We start from the raw sequence: 14,084 nt of genomic DNA, 5'->3' as shown, positions 1-14,084 counted from the left end.
TTTTCTACCTGTCATATTTCTTGGTATGCGGCATGTGTCCACTTTTGAACAAAAAGAAATAATAAAAATAAAAAGCATCAACAGAAGAAACCTTTGCAAGAGAGCAAACATGATTTTATTGAAACCATTTTACTGATAAATGACTAAGAGATGTATTTTTTTCATATTCGCCATGTGTTTTCAAAAATCGTGTGCTAAAAAGTCATACATGGTACTTAACACTGAATAGCAAGAGAATCCATGCTTTAATATAGACACTCAATTCACAAAGAAATCAGGCCAAATGCCTTTTTTGTCATTTCAATAAAAATATGAAATCTTTTTTTGACCTTTTCCATTTTTTACATGGTACAGTTTTGTTTGCTTTTTTATTAATATAAAAACGTTTAATACTGATTGCGAAACACTGGATTTAATTTACAAAACATAATAATTATAATAACAATAACAATCAATAATAATAACAATAATAATAACAATAATAATTATATTAAAATAAAATGAAACAGACCAGTCCAAGTTTCATCGTCTTGGCTTACACAAACAGCAAATGTTTTTGAGGAAATACTGCTTGGTATTTAAGTCTTTCTGACACGCATGGTATCAGGTCTTGGAGTCATTCTCTTAGCTGTTTACAGTGTCAGTGGAGGGCATGGGGATCAGACACTCTCTAGGAAGTCCAAAGCATTGGAACGATTCTACTCAAGACTCACTGCCCTCTCTTATAACAGAAGCGCACTGTCTGTTACAATGTCCCGACATGAATGGGCCAATCAATGCCTCCAGAAAGTGCCCAGCCTCTTCCTTTGGAGGGGATAGCTAATCATTAGCAAGTGGCAGAAGAAACCAAAGGGAGGAAGACCAGTTAAAGTGTCTCAGCATTTGGAGGAGGGGAAAAACCTCCCAGGTGACAGGAACTTGTAACCATTCCCTGCGGGCAGTCTGATGGGGCGGGCGCCAGGACTGCTGCTGGTGGAGGTGGTGGGAGAGGGGGCCACTCTCCTGGGGTCGTGCCGGCGGTGGCCATTGGGAGGGTTGTTGGAGCCCCGCTCGAGTGACTGCAGCCCCAGCTCTCGCAGCTCCAGGCTGCCACTGGCCTTACTGGGCTTGCCGTGGCGCGGCGACAGGTTGAGGAGGCTGAGGACGTCCCTCCCGGCAGTGCCCACGGCCCCGGCCCTGCTGTGCAGGGCCCGTACGGGGCCTGACTGCTGCTGCTGCTGCGCCGCGTTGGCCCAGAAGGTCTTCAGGTTGTGGATGGCCTGCACTTTCTCGTCAATGGCGGCCCTCTTCAGGCGGTCAAGATCGGGGGCGTCAGCCGGGCTGGAGCGAGCCGAGCCGGTAGACGAATAGGAGAGGGCGGGGGACGGCGCGCTGCCAGCCGGAGACTGATGGCCTGAGCTGGGTGAGATGTTGCTGGGCGACCGGGAGATGTGTCCACTGTAGGGAGAGCTGGGGTACTTGAGCTTGACCTGGGCGTGGCTGTCCAGGGTGGGGGAGGGGTGGCCGCCCTCCTTCAGAGAGGCCTCGGAGGTGGCCGGGCTGTTGTAGCCAGAGCTGACTTTCTGCAGGGAGGAGGTGCGGGAAGGCGGCTTGGGGCGGGTGGGGAGCGGCGAGGACTGTGCCTTGATGCTGGCGCTGCTGTTGGGGCGGCTGAATGCGCTGGTCTCAGAGGAGCGGAAGGCGGAGCCTCCAGTGGGAGTGGAGGCCCCACCTGTCGCCATGCCGTCGGGCCCGCTCCTCTGCAGGCTCTCCACAGCCCGTAAGTGGCTCTGCGTCTCCTCCAGGATCTTCTGGGCCAGCTCCTGAGGGTCCAGTGGCGGGCCGGCCGATGTTTTCTCCTCCTGAGACTTGACCGTGCTGTCCGTCTCGGTGCTGGACTGGTCCGACTCGCCCGTGTCTGAGCTGCTCACCTTACCCACCTTCTGGAAGGGCGAGTTGGGGCTGGGGATCAGGCTGGCCTTGATAGGGGAGGTGGGGGTGCTGACGCTGCCGCGCGTGGAGATGGACGCCCCATAATTCCGCCCCCTGCCCGAACCGCTGGCCCCCCGGGGGTGGTGGCGCTGCCCGTGGCCTGGAGGGAGGGGGAGGGAGTCGCAGTGGCTGCCCAGCGGCTCGCTGCTGATGATGGAGAAGCCCTCGTACTCCTCCTCCTCCCTCCTGCCCCCCGCCGCCCCGTGCGGGGAGGAGCGGCTGCGGGGCACGGCAGAGTGCTTGTGGGAGGAGAAGAGGCCCGCCCCGCCCCGATGGCGTTCCAGCTCCTGCTGCCGAGAGCGCTGGCTCAGGAACTCGCAGGTGCTCTCCGACTTGGACGCGAAGCTCATGGAGGAGGCAACGGAGCTGAGGCTGTACACTGAGATGGCATCTGAGGCCAGGCTGTCGGGGCACGGTGGGGAGAAGGGCGGGTTCGGGTACCCCAGGGGCAGCTGGTTGGAGACAGACTGGGCGGAGGCCAGAGATTCCAGAGAGGAAGAGCTGTCCAAGCTGAGGCGTTTGGGCAGCTCTGTGGAGTCTGGCAGGAGAGAGGTGGACATAACGTTACAGTCAGAACATCATAACACCACCTTGGATGAGATCGAGGTCTGAAACTCATTAAGTGCAGAACAGAACAGAACAGTTCCTCCAAAGAGTTAGTAAGGAAATACTTTGCACTATGTTTACAACACTGTCAGTTTAATTCCAAATAAATGAGAATTGGAATGGAAAGCAGTATGTTACTCTAGACCATGACATCTGCAGTGTTCAACAGCGAATGATTAAAAAGCTGCTGGGGCGGGTTTAGTGTCAGATGTTGGTAGTGGCACGTGGTCTTTACCGAAGAGCGCCAGCAGAGACTGCAAGGCAAAGTGCATGGTGCGACGGTTGGCCTGCTTGCCCGTCTTCAGCACAACTTCCTCCTGGCCCACCTCACACAGATCAAATCCTGAACACGATACACAGGTAAAGAGTTTCATAGCAGAGTTTTGGACCTAAAGCAAATGTATCATTCAAATACACATGTGTTCTTTCATGATCAGGAGGCAAATTTCAACTGACTATACAGGAGCTCAAGGAAACACTGCTAACATTAAACACCGGCTGGCACGTTACTGTATGTTTTCTCAATTTTAAAACAAAACTGTGACAGTGTTGCTACAATGTTACAGAAACATTACGTATTATTGGATTACATGGGCAATGGGTAATTTTAATGAGTATGTTTTTATGTTTGATGATTTTGCGTAGGGGTCTTCAATGTCAAGCTAGGAGTGAATACAAATCCATGAAGCTGCTGATTTGCTCCCAGAGGCAACCCGAGAGCTGCAAGCCTTGTTTGAGGGTTGTTTGGAGGCACACGTACCGAGCGCAGCCAGGAACTCGTGGCAGCCGGGCAGTCTCCACAGCTGTACGCTGATGGACACCTGGATGGGCACCAGAGAGAAGTCCTGCTCCTTCTCACCCGTCTGCAGCTGGACCAGCACCTGATGGAGCTGCAGAGAACAGAGGGACAAGGACAGAGATACAGTGAGAAGCGGTGTGGGGGGGACAGGGGTAACTGGCCCAATGAGGTGACATAAGCTACTCATGCTGACACGAATGTTATTGGAAAGTAGATATGTGTCACATGGTGATATGATACACTCTGTCCTCATCAAATGTTTACATCATATTTACTACTTTTACATACTGGCATTCTTTACAGAATATGCGATACAGATAACAAAATCATAGAACATACTATGCCCAAATATGATTATTACAAATGAATGACATGAGAGGTGAGTGTGGGTTAAATACAATAAAGGCTGCACAACCCAACGACCAAATGGGCTGCAGTTTAAAGGGTTTTCCAGCTCCCTCTAGGCCAATGGCATGCTCAGAGCAGCGCATCAACATTAGAGTGATCTAATCAAGACTAGAATGAGTGAATGATCTGAATCGTTTAAATCAGAACAATCAGGATGGATGGACCAAAAACATGCATAAACTATGGCTCTCCAGGGCCATGACCAAGACAGCTTTCTCAGGAACAACATGCCTCTCTGAAACTGGCCCCAGGGTGGCTTGGGCCAGTACTGCTTTTCTGATGTAAGCAAACCTTTGAGTCCCTGTTGTAGTTAATAGTTAAGCCCTATATATGGGGATTTAGTCTTTAGCAGCTCATAACCACTACTTTCCCTATGGAATACCACACAGGGATGGGGAACGTGTTCAAGATTACAGGGAAATTCCTCTGACAGATTACGCACAAAAACAGTAGAACACTTCACCGTCTTGGGGTATTATCCCACTGGAACTGAACATCCATTGTGAACCTTACGTCATTAAAAAAGAAGGAATTTCTCTATTATTCAATGACTGTTCTAGTGAATTTCCACCCCTTTCTCTCTAGTCACAATCTCTTGTCCTCCAATGACCCAAGGTTGGAAATCCATCAAAACCTTGAAGTACTAATTGCAAACTTGGCAGTAGTCTTTACATCGTTAGTAATCTTTACATTTCGGGAGACAAAGATGCTCAGTATGCTACGGGCTGGCAATGTGACAATTTCGATCCTAGAAAGCACAAAAAGACTTAATATAAACATCCTTTTGCTTTCAGACATCTAAACCAAGGTCCTCTGAAATAAATGAGGTCCAGCATTTTGCATGATTGGTTCAAGTGGTGGAAGACACTTGGATTTTAATGGGACAGAGGCAGAGGGAGACTTTTGAGCACTGAAGGGACTTACCATTCCCACCATATTTTTAACAGCCTTCAGATTGCAGGTTAAGAGGAAGAGAAAGAGAGGATTTAATGTCATGCGCAGAGTATTCACAGGAAGCAGTAGAAAAAAAGGGGCAACGGGGTGTGGGAGGGGACACAACACATTACACAAGCAAGTGTAAAAGATCAAGCTTCAGAGAGAGAGAGATTTGACCAAGTGCTAGGCAGCTCATTCAAGCCCAGTACAAGTGGTGATATAATCATGATGTGTTCTGCTCTTAGCCCACCTGATCTCCAAATGTTACCACACTCCATTCACTTTAATGCAGGGAGGTGATCCCACTTAAGCTACCTTGGACTTTCACCTTGTTTTCCTTGTTGTGGTGTAACATGAGGCGGGTGTTCGTACCATTGGTCACGTTCTCTTTCTTAGCTCAGAGAACACAATCTTATGACAGCAATGCATCATGGGAGTCTGCAGTCACCTTGTAGAGATCTAGGACGTAATTCTCATGTTGAGTGACTGCCTGCTTGTCTTGGAAGTGCAGACCTAGCAAACAGTTCTTCTCTAAAAAATGAATAGTTTTTTATGTCTGTCATCCGTACAGACAGCTACACAATGATCTGACCTGATTATACTGCAAAGAAAGGGAAAATACTCATACCAGCAAACAACAGGCAACCAGATCTCCCTATGGTCCCCTGGCAGTTCATGCTTGACAGGTATCCATCAAGCACGTAACATTATAGCAATGCCTGTACTACACTGGAACACTGTTATCATGTTCCTGTAATGTTACGGTAACGCAGGGCATGTACGGTGTTGACAGGGTGGGTGTACAGTCAGCTGTGTAAGAGTGCAGAGGGCCTGAGGCCTACCCTGTTGATGAGTTGCTCTCCCGTCTCAGAGGCAGTGATGAGCTTGCAGAGGGCCTGCAGGGCAGGGGGTGGCAGACCTGGCACAGGGGGAGGGGCAGCGTCACACAGAGACACAGAGCCACCACAGAACCATACAGCAAAGTCCCTCACTGCTGACAAACCTTAATGCCTCTCTACGGAACCCACATGACAAGTTAAGAAAGTTGATCTTTATGTCTTTATCTTCGATAGACAATTAAAATGCTATAGGAAATCCCATATCAAATATATTTCTGCTCTTTTTCCACCCTTGGTAGAATAAAATGTTTGATCTATGGACATTTGACATACAGCACACCCTTTCCTACAGTTTCTCATTAATTTTATGCAGCATGATGAAAATCTGAAAGCTCTGCATGTAAACCGGAAACAGGAGAATGCTGAAATCCTAACACATACTCCATGTATTTTGTTTCAAAGCATTAAATTTTCCTACTCTCTATTTGAGACAATTCTTAAACTTTAGAAGCAGAAGGTCAGTATTTTTTGCAACTCTCAAGCTGCACATGCAATCTCTAGTCTTCCCATCATTTGTCCTCGAGCTGCTCACTGTCAGTATTCAAGTCTCCTGCCTTTTCCCTGGTCCCCCTAATCTCAATCCCCCAAGCTCCTCAGTTTCAGGCCCCGAACCCCTTTGTCTACAGTTCCCAGACCCCTGCCGTACCAAGCAGTGACTGCAGGGTGGTGCTGCACTGCTGCAGCCGGTCGCCGGGGTCTGCCATGGGGAAGAAGACCGCGGCGGGGAGCCCGGTGCCGGCCGAGTCCAGCCGGAAGCCCACGGCTGTCAGGAGCGCCTGCCAGCCTGGGACGCCCCCCACCTTGTTCTCAACGCTCTGCTGGGATGTGTACATGGAGTTCCGTTGGCCGTTCTGGATCCGCTGCAGGGACTTCTCCACCTAATTTCAGCAATGGAGGAGGGAGAAGAGGAGAGGAAGAATGGAGATGAGTATATACTAGAAGACAATCACTGTTTATCTGTTCTAGTAAGTTTAGAATAGGGGGGATTTGTTACACAGGTTGGATTCTCCATTGTGTAAGGACTCGTAGATCCGTTTCATGGTTTGTATAAAAAAACATGTGGGAAGTAAGCAGGAGTTAATTTATGTGAATCATGATTAAAAGGAGAGCGAATTGAGTTGAGTTGAGTTGAAAACAGGAATGCTGTCCAAGATGCTCCCACAAGCCCTGGATTGTTTCCACTTCACATGAGAAAGCAGAGAGCCTGCCACCTGCTATGTGGAGAATGCTCTGCTATGCAATGCGGAGAATGGCTCCACAGCAGTAAGGACCAGGCCCTTCTCTGGCGGGTGTCATTCACATTGCGAAACCTTTGACCGCAGCTCTTCGGACCTGACGGAAGCTGTAGTGAGTCATACAGTGGCCCTGAGGCCCTCTCCAAAGTGCAGCCCTCACCAGATGCAGCAGGACCCTCAGGGCGTCACGAGCCTTATCCGGGTACTGCAGAATCTCCGCCAGTGCTTGGCCAATAAGAGAAGAGGGGCTGTTCAGCTTCACATCACTGCCAATCAGCATGAAGCCTGCAGAGACACACCCACACATAGAGTGAGAGAGACAGGCAAGTGCAGTCAGTGAGCTTTTCTGATCTTCAGATCTGATCAGAGCTATCGATGGGTACAGTACATTATTTATGTAGTTTAGGCATCCACAGTGCAGAGAGGCAGGTTAACCTGAGAATAACACAGCGAGACTGTGTATGTAAAACTTGGCAAATAGGACTATAATCTGGTCCTGATGTGTAGAATGGGGCCAGTGGGGTGGAGGGGGAGGGAGGAAGGGACTCACCTGCCCAGTTGGAGGGGTGGGAGAACTGCTTGCTGCTCTGCACGGTCTTCATAGCGTCTGCGAGCGCAGCGCTGGCCTTGGTGCCATTGAGGAGGGCGGAGTAGAAGGCGTGGACGAACACCTTGGAGGCGGCGACGGGGACAGGCCACAGTGACACCAGCACGCACTGCGCCCCGGCAGCTAGGAAGGCCCTCGTCAGGCCCACCACACCGTCTGCCGTCACCCTACTGTTGGACTCCTGGTACGAGCTGCATAGAGTGGGAGGAGTGAAACTCCACAACACAGAATGCTCTCGCAACGCCACAAAAACACTCTGAGAATGTGTAAAGTGTTAGCCAGGGTGCTCCCAGTTGGACTGGCCCAAATAAAATGTTAATGATCGTAATTAGCTGGAGGTTGTTGCAAGAGCAAGAGTTATGCAAGCACTGCAACTCTTTTCAACAAGGCACCACTTGTGCTTAATGGCCTAAAAGTAGGGGCCAAATTGTGGTCCTGGGAACTGAGATGAAGGAAGACTGTTTTTCTACCTTATTCAACTAAATACTGCTTTGATAGAACCACTCATTAGTCTGCTCAGATCTGAGGGTTTCTTAGTGATGATTTGAAAGCTGAAAAATATGCAGAACACTATACACGGTACATTGCACTATTTGACAAGTGAAAAGATAAAAAGGCATTCTTCCAAGTATGGTCAGTTAATTCATTTTTTCAGTGTCTAGAGTGACACTATGAGGGACCCAAATGCATTTGACCTTAAAGTACAAGAGGAAATATTACTTATTAGAGAAAATAGAACTTGTTAATTCATTCACACACTCATCCACACAAATAGGGTTCCTGTGCACTGACCCGAGCACCACCAGTTTGACAGGCAGCCGGAGGTCCAGGATGTCGGCGGCGGTGAGCAGGAACTCCTGCAGGGGCGGGCTGTCACAGATGCTCTCCACATCGCTGCCATCGTCCTGAACTCGCAGGCTCTCCGGGATGGTGTAGCTGTTCCCAAAGGAGGCCTTCCCTCCGCCTCCGCCGGCCGCGCCTCCCCCTACTCCTCCCACTCCGCCGCCCCCGGGCCCTGCCCCCCCGGGCGGCCCCTCCTGGTTGGGGGTGAGCACCAGGGCCGCCAGCTTCCAGGAGATGTGCGTGGCGAAGTGGGCGCACTCGGCCTGGCTGAGGGCGCTCATCACCCGCTCCTTGGTGGCGGCCGGCCCGGCCAGCGGCTGGCAGCCCAGCAGCTCGGACACCATGAGCGCCTCCTCCTGGGCCGAGGGCATGGGCCCCCACAGCCAGCGGTCCATCACCGATGAGGGGAGCCGGGGGTTCCCCACCACCGCCGCCATGGAGCCACCCCCGCACAGTGCCGGCCCCGCCCGCCGTGGGTGCGCCTGAGCAGAGACAGCCAATCAGTCGACCGATCCGTCAACAAATCAATAAATCCACCAATCATGCTGGATGCAATGGCTCCATTCACTGTTACATAACTAACTGCCACGGAATACTTCACACATTAAACAAACAATAATGCAACATGAAAAAGCCTTTGGCATGGGGGCAAGTGTTATTGATGATACTGTGCTGTGGGACTGAGGGTAGACCTCAGCGGGCACACATAAGAATCAGCAGCAGATGTGGCCCAGTTATTCCCAGGCATTTCCTCACCTTGGCATTGGCCCCCAGGCCCCCGATGGAGGGCACGGCGATGAGGCTGAAGCGCTCGTACAGGTACTCGTTGGAGGAGCTGCCCTTCAGCAGGGCGAAAGGGATGAGGTACAGCTCCCCCTCCAGGACCAGCACCAGCTGCCTGTGTCTGCCCACAGGCCCACTGGAGTGCATCAGGCCCTGAGAAGGCAAAGGCAGTGAGGACTGTGAGTGCACACAGGTATACATACACATGTGTGCACTCTCACATATACATGCAAGGTCAGGAGGTGAGGCTCACAATACAACAGAATACAACACACACATTCAGAGAAGAAAATATGATTTAGAAGAAGTGGCAAAATAACTCAAAACTTAGAGGCACAGAGAGATCACTCTTGCCTGAACACACAAAACACACACAAACATGAACAGACATACTTAAACAAAAATGACAGAGACAAGATTGATTTCTTTCTCCCTTGTGTACCAAAATAACAAAGGGGAAATGAGTAGAACATGATGTGTTAGATTCTGCTGTTCATCACAGTCTTACCCTAAGCCTAAGCCTAACCTTTAATGTATCGCAGATATCCTAAGAGTGGAGCGCCACATCCCCATATCTGGGGCCACACACAATATTAACCATTTATATTAAAAGTAATACAATACAATAACATACTATACAAGCTATAATCATACAACTGGCATTTTAAGCAGTTCCTTCCTATATGGTGACCATGTTGTAGGTTTCCCTCTTGTGGACATACTGGGATAGTACATTTTAAATGGAGTCACTGTGGCAAGGTGTTTTTTCACTCGTGACTGTGCCCAGGGACCGGAATGGATGCGCCAATGACATGAAACCAGCCATAATAGTAGACAACTGTGTCCTCTAAATCAAGGTTTTGTCCCAGTTGCAGTCAGAATCAATCGCCCACAGCTACTCTCTGACAAACGACTGTATTATTAAAGTTGCCAGTTTGGCAGTTTTTTTTTTTTAGATCACTCCCGGAGGGAGTTCCACAGATCCCTGGATGCTTCACTATATCCCACAATCCCTCAGTTTGCCAGTAACTCTTTGAAAAGACATGAAAGAGTGCAATGAACAAGAATTACAGTAATACAGGAGAGAAAACTGCCCTCAGATTAAGCTCCTGCCAATCAATGTGTTGAAGTTCATGCTAAATCTATGAAGAAATTAACCCCAGGTCAAGTGTTTGGTTAGACATACCAAGCATTTATCAGTCTGTCTCATACAAATCAGCACAGACTTGGTGTATGCATGGTGTCTCCAGAAAAATACATTCTCTGGGATTCATTTTCAAATGCTTACAGACTTTTTCCAGCAAAAAGCAGTTTAATGTCAGCCTATTTTTTGAAGTACATGTTAAATAAGGTCTCAGTGAACAGCTCTAGGTGCTTTTTCAGTATGGTAACACCCACAGAGCCTTAATGTGGGTTAGGAAGACTAATGTCCACAGAGGTTGTACACACATGAAAGCAGGTAAGGCATTCTGGGTAATCCTATAACCGAACTTGGAAAGAAATAAACTTGAAAAAGCCATGCACTGATCTCCAATCAGTATTCAGTCCCTCACAGCATTCACGCCATGATAAAGGCTACTCTTGAGAGCACCCCAACGGGACATGGTAAGGGGAAGCGGAGGTGGGGACCGGTGTGGGACACAGCTTACCCCCTCCATGGGTGCTATGAGCAGGTCGTAGAGGGCGCGGAGAGGGGGCTTGCTGAGGGCGCTGGTCCGGCGTGGCAGGGATGAGCCGCTGTCTTTTGCTGGGGACATGGTGTTGCTAAACAGGCTGGTCATGCTCTGGCAGCTCCTGCGACATAAAACACACGCGCACACACACACACACACACACACACACACACACACAGGGGATCAGTTACACTGCAACGCACATTTACACTGCACCCACACCAGCAACCTGAGTCACATTCACTGTTACGAATCACACTGAGAGAAACAGAAAGAAAGAGTGGCAGAGAAATTACACTGATGACAGACAAAATGCTCTAGGTGGACAGACACAAAGCCTATCAGGATTTCAGCAAGGCGGTGCTCTGCCATGAGGCGGACGTGAACGTCACCGAGAGAGAGCACGTGCCGCTGCGGTAAGAGGTTCTCTGCTAAAACGTAGATAAAGAGCAGGCAGTTCCTGCAGGCAAGGGTTGCCCTACCACCACGTCGTTCTGAGTGACTAATTCACCTAATTACATCAAATGGCTCCTTTCCCTGTCTCAGCTCCCGGCTGTCCGCTTATTTCACCCCATTAGGGCTGACGGCTAGGCTTGTCAGGCTGCTGAATGGTCTGCTTGCAGCTGCAGCAGGGCTGAATGCTAGAGACCGTGTGATGGGTCTGAGTCTGTGCTGAGGAACTGCCTTTTCAGACCCAATACAGACCCGACCGGACCGGACCGATGGCACGAATGTGTCAGCCATAATGCATGAACACCCTGTCCATTCATTCCTTTGATCATGAACGCTAAGATACAGAAAGATGTGGCATGCTGTTGTTGTAGATGCATGTTAAAGTGTGTGTGTGCTTGTGTGTGTTTTATGTATGTAATTAATTGTATGTGTGTGTATGTTGTGTGTATGTAGGTGTATGTAGGTAATTGTGTGTCTGTGTTGTGTGTAGGTAGGTAATTGTGTGTGTGTCTGTGTGTGCATGTGTGTGTGTATGTGTTTGTGTTAGGGGGCATGTCCTGCTCCTTTGACAGGCAGACGTGCAGCAGCCTGCACCCAGCCACTGTCTTGTGAGACATCTTTGGCCCACTGGAGCAAGGCAGAGAGAGGAAGCAGAGGAACTCATTAGGAGATGCAGTGTAGAGTGCTGTCAAGGCGGTACACCAGGAGCATCTAACACACACAAACACACTCTGCAATATATACACATACAAACAGGGAAAAAATAAAACCTTCAGACCCTTAAAGACATACACACCCTCTACCTGACAAACTACACTCTCTCTGACAGGAGCTGGTGCAGCGAACGTTCGCTCCTCTCTGTCATCTCTCTGCTATAACTTAACCACTAGATGGCAGCGTAGAGCTATAAATGAGGCCATCTGTGCTTAAAGTCTGCATTGCATTGTGGCACTAGGGGGAGATTTCTCAAGCTCTCTTTAGCTATCTTTCTTTAGAATGGACTACCATTTTGATGAGGTATCTGTAGAGACTGTGTCACCTCCACCTTCTTGAATGTGCCACCAAACACCCACAACAGCACCCAATGCCATATCCGTCCCATCTCACCCCCATCCCCATATTACATTACATTATTGTCATTTAGAGGACGCTCTTGTCCAGATCGACTTACATACAGTAGGTCACAATTTTATCCATTTATACAACTGGATATTAACCGAGGGACCCTGCAGAGCAAGCAGAATGTGCAGGTGTGATGGCGAGACACCAGGGCCCGCTAGAAATTTTGTCAAAGTGCCCCGCCGACACCTGCTGTGATTTTGCCCCCGCAGACAGAGAGGAAATTACAACCACCCTTCACTCCAAGCCCAGTCAAACGGGTAACTGAGTTGTGGAAGGACCCCTCCTACCCTCTCCAACCCTGCCATGCAACCCTTTCGTTACCAGTCCTGCTCCTTACCACTACACCATACTGCTGCCTCTCTGTAAAATGAAATGGGGGCGCTCGAGCTGAGCCATCAAAGGGTGGTGAGACTTAAAGGTCCGCCGTGCTGAGCCTTCACAAATGCTAAGCTGGATCCATGCACAGCTGAGATATTCAGGAATCCCTGTTTAGCAGTATACTGCTCCCTGTGGCTATGCAGACCATGCAAGGCTTTTTTTTCCATCTCCCTAGAAGGACCCAACCCCTTGATTAATGTACTAAGTGTCTTGTCTAGGTGCTCACACCACCTTTTTGAGTATTTCCCACTTCAATAGCTATAGCTCTGGGCCACTTCATAGGTTTATACTAAAACTTGGGCAAATTGAAAACAAATTTGATCAGACAATTATGTCACTATGTCACACATCATTAAAAGAATTTTGGCACTCAGCTTGGCTAATGCTGCCACAAAAATGCCTCCTTAAGAAAACGAAGGATCTTCCTTTATGCTTGTGATTAGGGGGTGGCTCTGCAGATACCTTGATGCTGCAACGTGTCTGGGGAATATCTGGAGAGAAGCAAAACAAATCTCTGTGCGTAGGCTAGTGTAAGGATTTCACACATTGTTCTGTCCTGAGGGGGAGTCACGGAGGGGCCTGAATGCTCTGGTTATGGAAGCAGTGGGGTGGAAAGGCCTGTGCTTTGTTTACAGACATGCCCAGGCTCCGAAAGCACACTTCACACTGTCGTCCATCTGCTCCAGCAGCCAGTCCCCCCACTGCTGCCGCCCCCTGGTAGCCCCAGGACACTGGCCGCCTTCCAGCCAGGCCCGACAATCCAGTCCCAGGCTTTGGCACGGGCCTCCATGGGAAAGCAAACAGACGTTAGTTAGCCTGACAGGAGGAGAGCGTGTGGGGAAATGAGAGTGGGCAAAGGAAGGGCTGGTACCAAAGGACAGAAAAACGAAAGAAAGAGAGAGGTCAAAATGGACTGAGGGAGATGTGGGGTCAAGAACGTGTTTTGCTTTTCAGGGCAGGCTGAAAGGACTTTCACATAGGACAGGCAAAGCACCGAACGATGCGGAAGAATGCCAACCGCATCAATTCAGGCAGGGCATGAGACAGGAAGTCCTGTGACCCCAGCGTTTGTGTCTCTTACTCCTGAATTAACTCTGGAACAGTGGAGGAGTGATGACCATTTGGCACCACTCAACACCCTGGAGTGCTCCAGCCAGTGCCAAGCTATCTGCACCTGGCACTTGGGACTCTTTTTGCTAGTCTTTGGCATCATATGAAATTCTGGTGCCCGGCAACTGAACCCTATCATAAGTCCAGAGCCCTGAGCCTCAGTGTGCTATAGATGACTCATTTATAATATTGCTGTAAAAATTTTAAAATAATGTAAATGAACTCCACTCTACTTTTCAGTATCAAGCTGTTTTCCATATT

General features: G+C 49.4%; 1 protein-coding gene across 1 annotated transcript in view; it reads right to left on the bottom strand.

Annotated features, from left to right (window-relative positions):
* Positions 1-535: 535 nt before the first annotated feature.
* The window catches only part of LOC118776639 (tetratricopeptide repeat protein 28-like), a 150,076-nt gene continuing 136,527 nt past the window's right edge, over positions 536-14,084 (bottom strand). The window contains exons 13-23 of the mRNA XM_036527113.1: positions 10,737-10,881; positions 9,061-9,240; positions 8,254-8,786; positions 7,405-7,652; positions 7,015-7,139; positions 6,266-6,497; positions 5,563-5,639; positions 4,709-4,732; positions 3,338-3,467; positions 2,813-2,920; positions 536-2,509 (exon numbers count right to left, since the gene is read on the bottom strand). Coding sequence (XP_036383006.1) covers positions 876-2,509; positions 2,813-2,920; positions 3,338-3,467; positions 4,709-4,732; positions 5,563-5,639; positions 6,266-6,497; positions 7,015-7,139; positions 7,405-7,652; positions 8,254-8,786; positions 9,061-9,240; positions 10,737-10,881 — 3,436 coding nt within the window. The 3' untranslated portion in view covers positions 536-875. The remainder of the gene's footprint in view (positions 2,510-2,812; positions 2,921-3,337; positions 3,468-4,708; positions 4,733-5,562; positions 5,640-6,265; positions 6,498-7,014; positions 7,140-7,404; positions 7,653-8,253; positions 8,787-9,060; positions 9,241-10,736; positions 10,882-14,084) is intronic.

This window comes from Megalops cyprinoides, chromosome 4 (genome assembly GCF_013368585.1).
Source record: "Megalops cyprinoides isolate fMegCyp1 chromosome 4, fMegCyp1.pri, whole genome shotgun sequence".
Taxonomy (NCBI): Eukaryota; Metazoa; Chordata; class Actinopteri; order Elopiformes; family Megalopidae; genus Megalops; species Megalops cyprinoides.
This window is presented reverse-complemented; position numbering and strand designations above follow the sequence as displayed.